The 14,273-nt window shown below is 44.1% G+C and overlaps 1 protein-coding gene across 1 annotated transcript; it reads right to left on the reverse strand.

The window, feature by feature from the left end:
- Positions 1-226: 226 nt before the first annotated feature.
- Positions 227-718, reverse strand: LOC148577736 (uncharacterized). Its single transcript, XM_088502907.1, has one exon. It carries the CDS (start codon positions 716-718, stop codon positions 227-229), a length of 492 nt encoding a protein of 163 aa, XP_088359033.1.
- Positions 719-14,273: the final 13,555 nt, after the last annotated feature.

The raw sequence follows: 14,273 nt of genomic DNA on the forward strand, positions 1-14,273 counted from the left end.
ACACAATCAAATTATTCATGGAAAAATCAATGCAAGCCTTCATGAAAAAATTATCCAAGGTATTCACAATTAATTCTAATCAATGAGGACTATATCTAAGCAATTGCAAACCAATCAAGAGTTTAAGAACTATATACAAGAGGGTAAAAAGGATAGATCTCACCATGGTGGGGTGTCTCCCACCTAGCACTTTTGTTTAGTGTCCTTAAGTTGGACTTCCACTAGCTCATTGCTCTTTGCCAAGAGGTGCATCTTCCAAAAGGAATACATCAATCTCTTTATTGCTCTTCATTTGCTCACCATGACACAACTTGAGACGGTGCCCATTGACCTTGAAGATATCCGAACTTGAGGGATGGCGCAAATGGTAAACCCCATAGGGTTCCGCTTTTACTACTTGATATGGGCCTTCCCATTTCGACCTTAGTTTTTCGGGCAACAATCTCAATCTAGAGTTATAAAAAAGGACTAGATCACCGGCTTTAAATTCTTTGCTTCTTATGTTCCTATCATGCACGGCTTTTATTTTTTCCTTGTAAAGTCTAGAGTTCTCATAAGCTTCAAGCCTCAAATATTCCAACTCCGTTAGTTGTAGCTTCCTCTCAACTCCGGCTCCACCCAAACTTGGATTACACTCCTTGATGGCCCAATATGCCTTGTGCTCTATCTCCACCGGTAAGTGGCAAGCCTTGCCATATACCAACCGAAAGGGACTCATGCCAATTGGTGTTTCGTATGCCGTTCGGTAGGCCCATAATGCATCGGTGAGCTTAGCACTCTAATCTTTCCTATTGGGTTTCACAATCCTTTCCATGATATGTTTAATTTCCCGATTGGAAACCTTAGCTTGGCCATTTGTTTGTGGGTGGTAGGCCGTGGCTACTTTATGCTTGATGCTATATTTCTTCATGTCCTTCCATTCTCTTATTGCAAAAGTGTGAACCTTGGTCGCTCACGATTGCTCGTGGCGACCCAAATCTACAAATGATATTGTTTCTCACAAAAGAAAGGATCACATTAGCATCGTCCGTCTGGGTGGGTATCGCTTCCACCCATTTGGACACATAATCAACAACAAGTAGAATGTAGAGAAAACCATTAGAATTTGGGAATGGCCCCATGAAGTCGATTCCCCACACATCAAAAATTTCACAAAATAGCATGGTTTGTTGGAAAATTTCATCCTTCTTGGAGATATTACTAAATCTAATGCATTGAGAACAAGATTTACAAAAATGAGAAGAGTCCTTGAAGAGAGTTGGCCACCAAAAGCCACAATCTAGGATTTTCCTTGCCGTTCTTTGAGGTCAAAAATGGCCTCCTCCTTCGGAGGAGTGGCAAGCTTCCAAGATTGAGTGGAATTTGGTTTGTGGAATGCACCTTTAAATTACTTGATCCGCCCCACATCTCCAAAGGTATGGGTCATCCCACACATAGTAGTTGGATTCGCTTTTTAGCTTATCCCTTTGGTGTTTGGAGAGATTAGGAGGGAAGGAGCGAGATACTAAGTAATTGGTGATTGGTGCATACCAAGGAATGGTTTCCGAGATTGCATGCAAGCCCTCAAAGGGAAAAGAATCATTGATAGGAGTAGTATCGACTTTTGTGTGTTCAAGGCGACTTAAATGGTCCGCCACTAGGTTTTGTGTACCACTTCTATCCTTGATTTCCAAGTCAAATTCTTGCAACAATAAAACCCATCTAATCAATCTCGGTTTAGATTCCTTCTTAGCCAACAAATACTTTAATGCCGCATGATCTGAGTACATTACCACCTTTGAACCGAGAAGATATGCTCGGAACTTGTCCAAGGCAAAAAAAATGGCCAAAAATTCTTTTTCGGTAGTAGTGTAGTTGGATTGGGCTCCATCTAGTATTTTTGATGCATAGGCTATGACATATGGATTCTTACCCTCGCGTTGTGCTAACGCAGCTCCCACGGCAAAATTTGAAGCAACACACATTATTTCAAATGGACGACTCCAATCCGGCCCTTGCATAATGGGAGCTTGGGTCAATGCTACCTTGAGCTTGTCAAAAGCCTCCATGCATTCCTTGCTTAAATCAAACTCAACATCCTTTTGTAACAACCTTGAGAGAGGCAATGCTACCTTGCTAAAATCCTTTATGAATCTCCGATAAAATCCTGCATGTCCAAGGAAAGAGCGGACCTCCCTCTCAGAAGAGGGGTAAGGCAAACTAGATATGACATTAATCTTTGCCGGATCTACGGAAATATCCTCTTTGGAAACAATATGTCCTAAAAGAATGCCTTGCTTGACCATGAAATGACACTTCTCAAAATTCAAGACAAGGTTGGTTTTAGTACATCTTTTCAAAACTTTTTCAAGATTATCCAAGCAATGATCAAAAGAATCACCATATACCGTGAAGTCATCCATGAATACCTCTATGCATTGCTCTAGAAAATCCGCAAAGATGCTCATCATGCACCTTTGGAAAGTTGCCGGTGCATTGCATAAGCTGAATGGCATACGCTTGTAGGCATAAGTTCCAAAAGGGCAAGTAAATGTTATTTTTTCTTGGTCTTCTAGAGCAATGTGTATTTGGAAGTACCCTGAATAGCCATCTAGAAAGCAGTAATGAGATTTACCGGATAATCGATCAAGCATTTGATCGATAAACGGAAGTGGAAAGTGATCTTTTCTAGTGGCCGAGTTCAACTTTCGGTAGTCTATGCATACTCGCCAAGAGTTTTGCACCTGTGTTGCTATGAGCTCCCCGCTTTCATTCTTGATTGTGGTTACCCCGGACTTCTTAGGCACAACTTGAACGGGACTTACTCATTCACTATCCGAAATAGGGTAGATGATGTCTGCCTCGAGTAACCATGTCACCTCTTTCTTGACAACCTCCAAGATAGTAGGATTTAATTGCCTTTGAGGTTGTCTCACGGGTCTAGCTTCTTCTTTCAAAAAGATCCAGTGCTCACACACTTGGGAACTTATCCCCACTAGATCCACCAAACTCCACCCTATTGCCCTTTTGTTCTTCCTCAAGACACATAGTAATTTTCTTCTTGTTGAGGATTTAGTTCCCTTGCTATGATCACCGGAAACTTGTGGGCTTCATCAAGGTATGAGTACTTTAGGTGGCGCGGTAATGGCTTCAATTCTAGCTTTTGCTCTTGGCTTGTTACTTGAACTTCTACACTTGGATCTTCACTATCTTCTTCAACCACATGTTTCTCTTCTAGCTTTGCACAATGCACTTTGGCCACAATGTTGTCAATTAGATCACACCGAATATGGAATGGTTCTCCGGTGGGTGCCTCATTGCTTCTTCTAGGATAAAACTTACAACTCTCCCATCTATCTCAAATGAATAGGTTCCCGAATGGGCATCCAACTTGAATATAGAAGTCCTCAAAAATGGTCTCCGAAGTAGGATAGATGATGCCCTTTCGGATTTACTTGGTGGAATCTCAATAATATGGAAATCAATTGGAAATATCAAACCCTTGATGTTGACCAACACATCTTCCACAATACCCGCCACGGTTATTATGCTCTTATCCACCAAGACAAACCTAGCCGCCGACCGCTTCAACGGTGGGAGCTTCAATAGATGATAAACGGAAAGAGGCATAATACTAACGCATGCACCAAGGTCACACATACAATCAATGAATTGGACTCCATCAATAACACAAGAGACTAAAAAAGGACCCGGATCAACACACTTTTCCGGAATGGCCCCCATTAAAGCCGAAATGGAACTCCCCAATGGAATGGTTTCCAACTCATGAATTCTATCCTTGTTCATACACAAGTCTTTAAGAAATTTTGCATATTTAGGCACTTGATGTATATCATCAAAGAGGGGGATAGTTACCTCCACTTTCTTGAACATCTCTACCATTTTTGGGTTAAGTTCCACACGCTTCTTAGCCTTTCTTGCCAATGTAGGAAATGGGATTGGTTGAGCCACTTCCTCTAAGATTTTCTCCTTTCTAGGGACTTCACTCCTTGGTAGAGGGTCTTCATCTTCAACTATTACATGTGATTCCTCCTCCTCTTCAATTTCTTCTATCTCAACCCCATCTTCTTCTTGAGTGACTTTCATTGGACTAGGTGCCTTTGAATCCCTTTCCTTCAATTGAGTTCCAGACCTCAAGGTTACGGCATTGATGCCACCCTTGGGGTTGGGTAGAAGTTGAGAGGGTATGGCACTAGAGGTTGAGGCTTGAGGAGTAGGAGTAGAAGGTGGTTCCATGCGAGCAATGAGGGCTTGGAGGGTAGAAGTGAGACCATTAAGACTTGAGTTAAGTGTATTTTGGAGCTCTTTTTGTCCTTGGAGTATGGACTGGAGTGTGTCATCTTGATTTGGGGATGTGGAAGGATAGGTGATTTGTGGTGCTTGGGGTTGGCTGGGTGGAAGTGGTTGCCTATGAGGTGGTATGTAGGTTTGATAGTTCCTCCCTTGATATGGTTGTTGGTTGGAAGGGTTTTGTGAATAGCGATTTTGTGGAGTGTTGTTGTTCCACCTTTGGTTGCCTCCATTGTCCCTTCCTCCTTGTTGATAATTGTCCCGCCAACTTTGGTTGGAGTTATCCCTCCATCCTTGATTAGAGTTGTTACTCCCTTGGTTATAGTTGCCTCCTTGTTGGGGGTACCCTTGGTTATAATTACTCTATTAGTTATGGTATCCTTGATTAGCACGTTCATAGTAGGAGCGATCATAAAAGTTGTGGGTAGCCACTAGAGTGTTATCTTCTTGGAGACTTGGACATTCGTCCGTGTAGTAGGAATAGCATGAGCAAATGCCACACACTCTTTGGTGGACCAATTGTTGACATTGTTGGTCTTGAGGAGAAGGTTGTTGTTGGGACAGAGGTTGTTGTTGATTCACCTGGAGTTGCTTTATAAGGCTTATCATCTCACACAAGGTCTTAGTAAGGGTAGCGGTCTCACCACTAGAAGAAACTTCATTCACGGCCTTTGGACGGTTGACTCTCCGTCTAGCATGTTGAGTGGACTCGGCTAAGTCGGTGATGAGTTGCCATGCCTCCTCCGCCGACCTATACTTTGACAAAGAACCGTTGCTTGAAGCATCCAACAAATTTTTATCTTGCTCCCTCATGCCTTGGCATACATAGCTAAGCAATACTTGAGTGTCAATCATGTGGTTGGGACATGAATCAAGGAGTTTGCAAAACCATTCCCAATATTCATATAAAGTTTTCATCTCGCCTTGTACAATGCATGAGATCTCCTTCCTTAGCTTGTCTGTTATTTCCACGGGCATGAATTTATCAAAGAATTCTCTTCTAAGCAAGTCCCAATCGGATACAACATCGCTAGGTGTTCATACCCTGGGTCGAGCTACCTGACCTGGGATGACTGGCGACAAAGCGACCGACCTCTTCAGGTCAAGCTACCCGACCTCTTCTCAAGGAGGTCGGCCAAATCAACAGGAGAGCCCAGTAAAGGGCCCAAATTGAGGAACACGACCTAAATCCAAAGGCAATCCAAGCCTATAGAGATAAAGGCGGTTCCTTTGAAGATAAGCTGACTTCACCCAAAATAAAGATAAAGATAAGATAAGATAACTAACTTATCTTATCAGAAAGGTCAGCCCCATCTACTATAAATACACTGGAGCACCCAGGTATAACTCATACTCTGATTCTACATAAAACCTGTTTAATACCCGTGCTAACTTAAGCATCGGAGTCTCTTGCAGGTACCCCCCACCCTCCGGTGGCCAAGGATCAGCAGTGCAACAAGTCCAACAAGTCGGATACAACAGCTCCGGCAGTCATCGGCCAGCCGGACACGTTATCTCCGACCAGTACGGAAGATCTCGTCCGAGATCGACCTCCAGTTTCAGGTAACCCTCGGAATATTGGCGCTGTTGCCGGGGAACCTGGAAGTCAACCCATCACCATGGCGGACAACCATAACAACGACCACGATTCAGGTCTGGAAGAGAGAACGCCGTACAAGAATGCGGATGTCACACTACAAGACACTCCGGAAATCAACAAAGACAACGACTCACTAAATTCAGGGGCAATAGAAGTGCTCCTAGATCGCCTAAAACAACTGGAAAAAGAAACTCAACAACAACGGGAAATCGGAAGGGATCTACAAAGAGAGATGCGGCGACGTCGGGAGTTGGAAGAAAAACTACAGCAATTAGAAGCCGATCTCAAATTAAAAGCTCCCCGAGCCAATCTTGAAGAAAACTCACGCAAAGAGCAAGACCCGTTCACCAGGGAAATCATGAAAACCAAAATTCCAAAAGACTTCAAAGTCCCGGATATGACCCTGTATGATGGCACCACGGATCCCAACCACCACCTCAGTAACTTCAGAAGCAGAATGTACCTCACCGACGCCCCAGATGCTGTTCGCTGCAAAGCCTTCCCAACAACTCTCACAAAGACAGCCATTCGATGGTTCGAAAACCTACCCCCAAAGTCCATCTCAAGCTTTGACGACCTAGCTAAAAGATTTCTAACCAGATTCTCCATTCAGAAAGATAAAGCCAAGCACGCCCCCAGTTTACTAGGGATCAAACAAGGAGATCGGGAGAGCCTCCGCAACTATATGGAGAGATTCAACAAAACATGCATGGACATACAAAGTTTACCCACAGAGGCCGCCATCATGGGACTCATCAACGGCCTACGAGAAGGACTCTTCAGCCAATCTATATCAAAAAAGTACCCGACCTTCTTGGATGAAGTGCAGGAATGAGTAGAAAAATACATAAATATGAAAGAAAACGCTCGGTTAGGAGAGACCTCAAAATCGGGGGCCTCCTACCGAGACAGAGACAAGGAATCCAAGAGGAAAGAAGATCGACAAGGAGAGAAAATCAAAAAGTACCATAATTACACTCCTCTCAGGGCATCCTTGGTCGAGATATACAAAGAAGTATGCCATACAGAAAAAATCCCCCCAGCACGGCCACTCAAAGGCAAAAAGGGAGGAGGAAATTGGAAAGAATATTGCAAATTCCACCGAGTCCGAGGACACTCCACAAATGAATGTTTCGACTTAAAAAATATCATAGAAAAATTAGTGAGAGAAGGAAAGTTAGATCAATTCCTGGCCACCCGAGATGATGATCAAAGAAAGAGATGAAGAGATGAGGATACTGAACGAACAGAACGATCACCTCGGACACCAGAAAGACATGTCCACATGATACATGGCGGATTCACAGCAGGTGGGATCTCCAAATCCTCTCGCAAAAGATATCTCAAAGAAGTTTATCATGCCGAAGGAAAGGAGGAAGCACTCAACATCCCAACAATAACATTCACTAAAGAGGACGCATCCGGCGTCATCGCAGGACACGACGATCCCATGGTCATCACCATCATATTAGCAAACGCCAACCTACACCGCACCTTAATAGACCAAGGGAGTTCTGCCGACATCTTATTCAAAACAGCCTTTGATAAACTCGGCTTGGAGGAAAAAGAACTTCAAGCATATCCAAACAGTCTGTTTGGACTAGGAGACACCCCGGTTCGACCACTAGGATACATACCACTACACACAACCTTTGGAAGAGGGAACCAATCCAGGACCCTCAAAATAGATTATATCGTGGTTGACGTAAGTTCAGCTTACAATGCTCTCATAGGTCGGACAACACTCAACGAACTCGGCGCGATAGTTTTGACCCCACACCTATGTATGAAATTCCCAACACCAAAGGAGATAGCCACGATAAAAGCAGATCAAAAAATGGCACGTCGCTGTTATAACAAAAGCCTAAACCTCAGAGGCAAAGGAGAAGAGTTCCACACAATCGAGCTGGGCGGAGTTCAACGACGAGCAGAACTTCGTCCCCAGCCAGAGGGCGAGATAGAAAAGATTCAGATCGGGGACACCTCGAAAAAAATAACTAATATCGGCACAATCCTAAAAGGAGACTCAAAGGAATTACTAATACAGTTCCTGCGAGATAATGTCGATCTCTTTGCATGGAAAGGCGCAGATATGCCAGGCATAGATCCTAAGCTGATGTGTCATAAGTTGGCGGTCTATCCAGGATCTCGACCGGTACAGCAGAGATGAAGAAAACTTGGGCCAGAACGATCCCAGGCTGTGGAAGAACAAGTACAGGCACTACTGGAAGCAGGATTCATAAGAGAAGTCAAATACCCACTATGGCTAGCCAACATTGTCTTGGTGAAAAAATCAAATGGGAAGTGGCAAATGTGCACCGATTACACCGATCTCAACAAGGCTTGTCCAAAGGACCCTTACCCACTCCCAAATATCGATGCTCTGGTAGACGCTTCCTCCGGATATAAATATCTCTCGTTTATGGATGCATACTCGGGATACAACCAGATCCCCATGTATCCGCCAGATCAAGAAAAGACCTCGTTCCTAACACCGAAAGCAAACTACTGCTACATTGTGATGCCTTTCGGTCTCAAGAACGCGGGAGCTACTTATCAAAGGCTAATGAATAAAGTCTTCTCGGATCACATCGGAAAGATCATGGAAGTCTACGTCGACGACATGTTAATAAAAACACAAAGTGAAGAGACATTATTGTCCGACCTGGCCCAAGTATTCGACACCATAAGGAAGCATGACATGCGACTCAACCCAGCAAAATGCACCTTTGCGGTAGAAGTAGGCAAATTCTTAGGTTTCATACTCACACAAAGAGGAATTGAAGCAAAACCAGATAAATGTCAGGCCATACTCAACATGAAGAGCCCAACCTGCGTCAAAGAAGTGCAACAACTCAACGGGAGATTGGCAGCCCTATCCTGATTCTTAGCAGGAGCCGCGATAAGATCTCTCCCCTTCTATGCTACTTTAAGAAAGGGAAGGTAGTTCGAGTGGACGACAGAATGTGAGCAAGCCTTCCAAGACTTTAAAAAGTTCTTAGGACAGCCACCTATCCTCTCCCGACCACAAAAAGGAGAACCACTCATATTATATCTCGCAGAAGGAAGCCAGGCAGTAGCGTCAGCACTAGTCAGAGAAGACAAAGACGGACAACAACCCGTCTACTTCATTAGTAAAGCACTACAGGGATCCAAACTGAACTACCAAAAAATAGAAAAACTTGCATATACTCTCATTCTAACATCTAGATGACTTCGCCCTTACTTCCAGGCCCACACCATCAAAGTTCGCACCAACCAGCCCTTGAAAGGAATATTGCAGAAAATAGATTTAGCAGGTAGAATTCTACAATGGGCAGTCGAGTTGTCAGAGTTCGACCTCCAATATGAAGCTCGGACGGCCATTAAGTTACAATATCTGGCCGATTTTATCGCAGAATTCACAGATGCCCTGGAAACCCTCACAGAGTGGAATCTCTATGTGGACGGTTCTTCAAATAAAACTGGAAGCAGTGCAGGAGTGATAATAGAAAGTAACCAGGGAACCCAAGTTGAGCTCTCCCTCAAGTTCGGGTTCCCGGCTTCGAATAACCAAGCAGAATACGAAGCACTGCTAGCTGGTTTGAAGCTGGATGAAGAGGTTAGAGGTCAGAAACTCAACATCTACAGCGATTCACAAGTTGTCACATCACAAATAATAGGGAGCTACCAAGCCAAAGATCCCACCATGAAAAGGTATTTAGATAAGACCAAGCAACAGCTCAAACAAATCGGGGAATATAAGATATACCACATACCCCAAGAACAAAATGCCCGAGCTGACGCACTCTCGAAACTAGCCAGCATCAAACCAGGGGGCAACAATAGAAGCCTCATCCAGGAAATGTTACAGAACCTGTCAATCTCGGAAGAGGAAAAAGTCCTAGCCATAACAAACCAGGACCAAGGATGGATGACTCCCATAATTAACTACCTCAGAGCAGGAACACTCCCCACAGAAGAAAAAGAGGAAAAAAGGCTAAAAAGGGAGGCACATTACTACACCATTATAAACAACATCCTGTACAAAAGAGGGATCTCAGTACTATTACTGAAATTCGTACCGACCTCCCACACAAAGGAAGTGTTAGAAGAAGTACACGGCGACATTTGTGGCAATCACCTCGGAGCACGAGCTTTAGCAAAAAAAGTGCTCCGGGCGGGGTTTTATTGGCCAACTCTATAGAAAGAAGCTACAGAATTTGTAAAGACATGCCCACCATGTCAGAAACATGCCAACTTTCACATCGCCCCACCAGAAGAGCTCATCAGTGTAACTTCCCCTTGGCCGTTTGCAAAGTGGGGGCTCGACCTTCTTGGCCCCTTCCCCCAGGGGTCAGGACAAGTTAAATTTCTCATAGTAGGGGTAGACTATTTCACAAAATGGATTGAGGCAGAGCCCCTAGCCAACGCCACCGCTCAAAGAAGCTGAAAATTCCTATATAGAAATATTGTCACAAGGTTTGGGGTTCCACACTCCATCACCACGGACAATGGCACCCAATTCACAGACGCAGGCTTCAGGAGACTAGTAGCCGACTTAAATATAAAGCACCAGTTCACCTCTGTCGAACACCCTCAAGCCAATGGACAGGAAAAAGCCGCCAACAAAGTCATATTGGCTGGGTTGAAACGGAGACTACAAGATGCAAAGGGAGCTTGGGCCGAAGAACTTCCACAAGTCCTATGGGCATATCGAACAGCGCCACACTCCACCACAAATGAATCACCATTTCGACTAGCATATGGAGTGGAGGCAATGATCCCAGTAGAGATCGAGGAAGGGTCATCCAGAGTGGTCCACTACAATGAAGAAGCCAACTCCCAAATTCAGAGGGAAGAACTCGACCTACTACCTGAAATCCAAGAAAGAGCTCGGATCAGGGAAGAAGCACTAAAATGACGGATGGCTTCCAGATATAATCAAAAGGTAGTGCCAAGAAGTTTCGCAGAGAATGATCTCATCTTAATCCGAAATGATATCGGAACAACTCGACCAGGAGAAGGAAAGTTGGCAGCAAACTGGAAAGGACCCTACCGAGTTGTAGAGGTACTCGGGAAGGGCTATTACAGACTGTCCGAACTCAACGGACGAGAGCTTCCCAGGTCATGGCACGCTTGCAACCTAAGAAGGTACTACAGTTAGGAAGGTAACAGATCTCATTATTGGATGCACTCTTTTTCCTGAAAAGGTTTTTTAATGAGGCACCAAGTTGAGACCCAGACACTATCCGACTTGAAGGGATGAAAAAATTCCCACATGTATATATTTGCACTTTTATAAAGTTTATTTAGATATTGCTACAAGAATTCAAGATGCATTAATCTGAAGAATTCATCGTCCCATTATAAAGCGACAGGTCGACAGAAAGTGAAAAACAATTTCACTGCACGACCACGATAAAGACAAACCGTCCGATAAAGGTGAAAGCGCGATTCACCCAAAGGACGATCTAAAGATGCCAACCACTTTCTACAAATTGGCAAAAATGAACACATAATAATGTAAGAAGTTATCGAAAGCAATCCAAAAAAAGAACCTGACGAGGTCTTACGGATAGCTAAAATAATAACTTAAAGACTGGCCGACGAACAGAAGTCCGACCAAGTCAACCCAAGTTATAAGTAAACCCTGGAAAGAGGTCTGGCCAACCCTATTAAAGAGGATTACTTTAATTTAGAAGGGCTCGACCTAACAAAGTCAGCCCAAAATAAAAAGGGTTATAAAAGTAATCCCTAAAAGAGACCTGACAAAGGTCCAAGAAAGAGGATTATAAAAATAACCTAGAAAGAGATCGACCTAACGAAGTCGGTCTCCTACAACGAAAAGTTATAAAAGTAATCCCTGAAAGAGACCTGACAAAGGTCCAAGAAAGAGGATTACAAAATAACTTAGAAAAGATTGACACAAAGAAGTCGGTCTCCTACAACGAAAAGTTATAAAAGTAATCCCTGAAAGAGACCTGACAAAGGTCCAAGAAAGAGGATTGTGAAATAACTTAGAAGAGATCGACACAAAGAAGTCGGTCTCCTACAACGAAAAGTTATAAAAGTAATTCCTGAAAGAGACCTGACAAAGGTCCAAGAAAGAGGATTACGAAGTAACTTAGAAGAGATCGACATAAAGAAGTCGGTCTCCTGCAACGGAAAGTTATAAAAGTAATCCCTGAAAGAGACCTGACAAAGGTCCAAGAAAGAGGATTACAAAGTAACTTAGAAGAGATCAACATAAAGAAGTCGGTCTCCCACAAATTGGTTATAAAAGTATTCTCTAAAAGAGACCTGACCAAGGTACAAAAAGGAAGATTACTTTAAATACTTGAAAAAGATCGTCATCGGTCGACTACTTGGAAAAAGACAAAGAAGTCGGGCATGGATTGCTAAATCGGATCCACACATCGACAACAAACCGGTTCAAAGAAGCTAAGCAAACAAGCCCTCAAAGAAGCCAAGACAGGCGCAAGCAAATGTGACGTAAAAGCCTCAGGGTCAGACCCAAAAGCTCAGAAGCTATTCATTGTGTTTTTAAATAATGTTGCTAAACAAGCAACCAGAAAGAGTGTCAACAAAATAAACCAAAGAGTTTTAAAGCCCACAAGCCGGGCCAACTACAAAAATATCCAACATAAATCAGCTAAAGGTTAGAAGGCTTCTTAGCAGCATCATTCTGAGGAGAAGGAGGGCGAGCCTGGAGAGGAACAGCATCCACAGTACCATCGTCCCGGTTTAAAATCTGACAGTCAGGATCAGAAGCGGGAGGGTCGACCTTGGCAGGAGGAACAGTAGGCGCTGACACCTTGGCAGAAGACACAGGGAGGGGATCGACCTCATCATCATCATCCCCATCATCAGGGATAATCTTGCCATCCCTGACAATGTTGTCCAAGCTAAAGGGAGTGAGATCGGCCTCGGGAGCAATAACCCAAACATGCTCCTTCAAGTTCTCGTAAGCAGCAGTCACGCTGCCAACGAGATGACTTTGGAGCTCAGAATAATCTTTCCAGACATTGTCGAGCTCCCCCCTCAGACGCAACATCTCCCGATAGGAGGTAACGTAACTATCCTTGTGCATCATGGCTGTGTCCTCAGCCAACCTCAAAGAAGCTGCCAGTGATTGAGAACTCGCCTTCTCGTTCTCTAAGTCCTTCTCCAGCTTGGCTACCTTTACCTCAAGTTCCTCCTTCAACTCCCTCATCCGATCAAACTCTTGTTTTGCCTCCTCCATAAATGCCTTAGTAGCATGGAGAGGGAGATTCTAAGCAGTCCGATATATGGCGGCCGCCATATATGCCATCTTTACGTGATTTCGGGCCATAAATTCCAAGTGATGGAGGATGGACACATCATTCGTAGAGAGGGAGCCATAGGGACCGATTTGCTGATTCACAAACTCAATGGCATTGAAATCAGGAGCATCGAGGTCAAAGGGCTCGGCTGTTTTTTGTTTTTTATTGGGAGGAGCAACAGATGGAGCGGCAGAAGTGGGGTGAGGATCCACCAAACGGACTCGGGGTGTAGGGACAACCTTCTTCACCCCAGGAGAACTTGGCACTGATGGCTTCTCGCGCATTTGGGAGGACCCCTCCCCAGCCGCCTTGGCCGCAATATTCCTGGCAGCAGTCGCCCTCTGCGCCCTCTTAAAAGCTTTCATAACTTCATTATTCTTCATTGCCTCTGCAAATAAAACAGAAGTCAAGCTACAAGTCGGATAAGTCGGAAAGACAGCTACAAGCAACATAAACAGATAAACACAAGATACCCAGTTCAGTTTGAAGAAGAGAAGGATTGGTTAGAAATTTCTTTGTGTCGAGATAGGGAGGATGACCCCAGCGATCTTCCAAGATAGTCACGAAGGCTCGTTCAGCCTCATCCAGCATTTCCCACGCATATCTAGAGACCCTCACATCTTTTTGCCATTCCAAGGGAAAAGCAGGTTCGTCATTTTCATCCAGAAAAAAGGGCCGAGCTCCTTCAACAGCTCGGACTTTGAAAAAGTAGTTTTTAAAATCACGAAACGACTCGTCAAACATGAAAAAGACCTTCTTTCCCTGGGTGGAACGGAAGGAGACCCAAGCTGACTTTTTTTTACCACACCGGGCTTAGTCAAGACAAACAGATAGAAAAAGAGAGATTGGGAAGCAGGAATACCAAAACCATTGCACAACAATTCAAAAATTTTTATGAAACCCTAGGAATTGGGGTGAAGTTGAGAGGGGGCAACATTACAGGACCATAACAGATTGGTTTCAAATGGAGTAAAAGGAAGGGTGATACCCAGCGGACCTAAGAAAAAATCATAAACATAAAAGAAGGGGCGGTCATCAACAACCCGAGTAGAAAAGCAGACTCTTTCATCAGAAGAGGGAGGGACAAGCTCATACTT

Source organism: Arachis ipaensis, chromosome B1 (genome assembly GCF_059453495.1).
Source record: "Arachis ipaensis isolate K30076 ecotype BB chromosome B1, ASM5945349v1, whole genome shotgun sequence".
NCBI lineage: Eukaryota > Viridiplantae > Streptophyta > Magnoliopsida > Fabales > Fabaceae > Arachis > Arachis ipaensis.

What these genes read in the sequence shown, in the direction of transcription:
- LOC148577736 (XM_088502907.1), bottom strand. Translation starts at nt 718, where the DNA reads ATGAGTCCCTTTCGGTTGGTATATGGCAAGGCTTGCCACTTACCGGTG.